Here is a 386-nt window from a genome sequence, read left to right on the forward strand (position 1 = left end):
AGGAATAATATACTGGGCTTGCCTGAGTGTTCATGTTTCATTTGTGGGATCATAATACCTGCCAAGACGGCTGTAAATTATAAGAGCAGAAATCATGCTCTGCTGTTGGTTTTTGTTTTGTTTTGTTTTGTTTTGTTTTTTTCTCTTGATTGAGTCAAGGCATTGGGGGGAAAAAAAAAGCCCGCAACATGTATTTAATCTCAGGTATCCCCTTCTGTGCTTAGATACAAATAGTGTGTGAGCTGAGCGATCACCCTTATTTTCTGTTGGCTTCCCTGCCAGAGGCTCAGGAGCAGTCTCTTCTCCAGCGGGCAGCACCAGGCCTGTCCCCGCAGCTCGCGGTCGGGCGAGCGCCGCCGCTGCCATCGGCAGGGGGGGGGGCCGCG

General features: G+C 50.0%; 1 protein-coding gene across 1 annotated transcript in view; it reads left to right on the forward strand.

The window, feature by feature from the left end:
• Window positions 1-282: 282 nt before the first annotated feature.
• Window positions 283-386, forward strand: part of PAX5 (paired box 5) — a gene marked incomplete at its 5' end in the record, with an annotated part of 206804 nt that continues 206700 nt past the window's right edge. The window contains one exon of the mRNA XM_009890328.1: window positions 283-346. Coding sequence (XP_009888630.1) covers window positions 283-346 — 64 coding nt within the window. The remainder of the gene's footprint in view (window positions 347-386) is intronic.

The sequence above is a fragment of the Charadrius vociferus genome, unplaced genomic scaffold, assembly GCF_000708025.1.
Source record: "Charadrius vociferus isolate BGI_N301 unplaced genomic scaffold, ASM70802v2 scaffold1608, whole genome shotgun sequence".
Taxonomy (NCBI): domain Eukaryota; kingdom Metazoa; phylum Chordata; class Aves; order Charadriiformes; family Charadriidae; genus Charadrius; species Charadrius vociferus.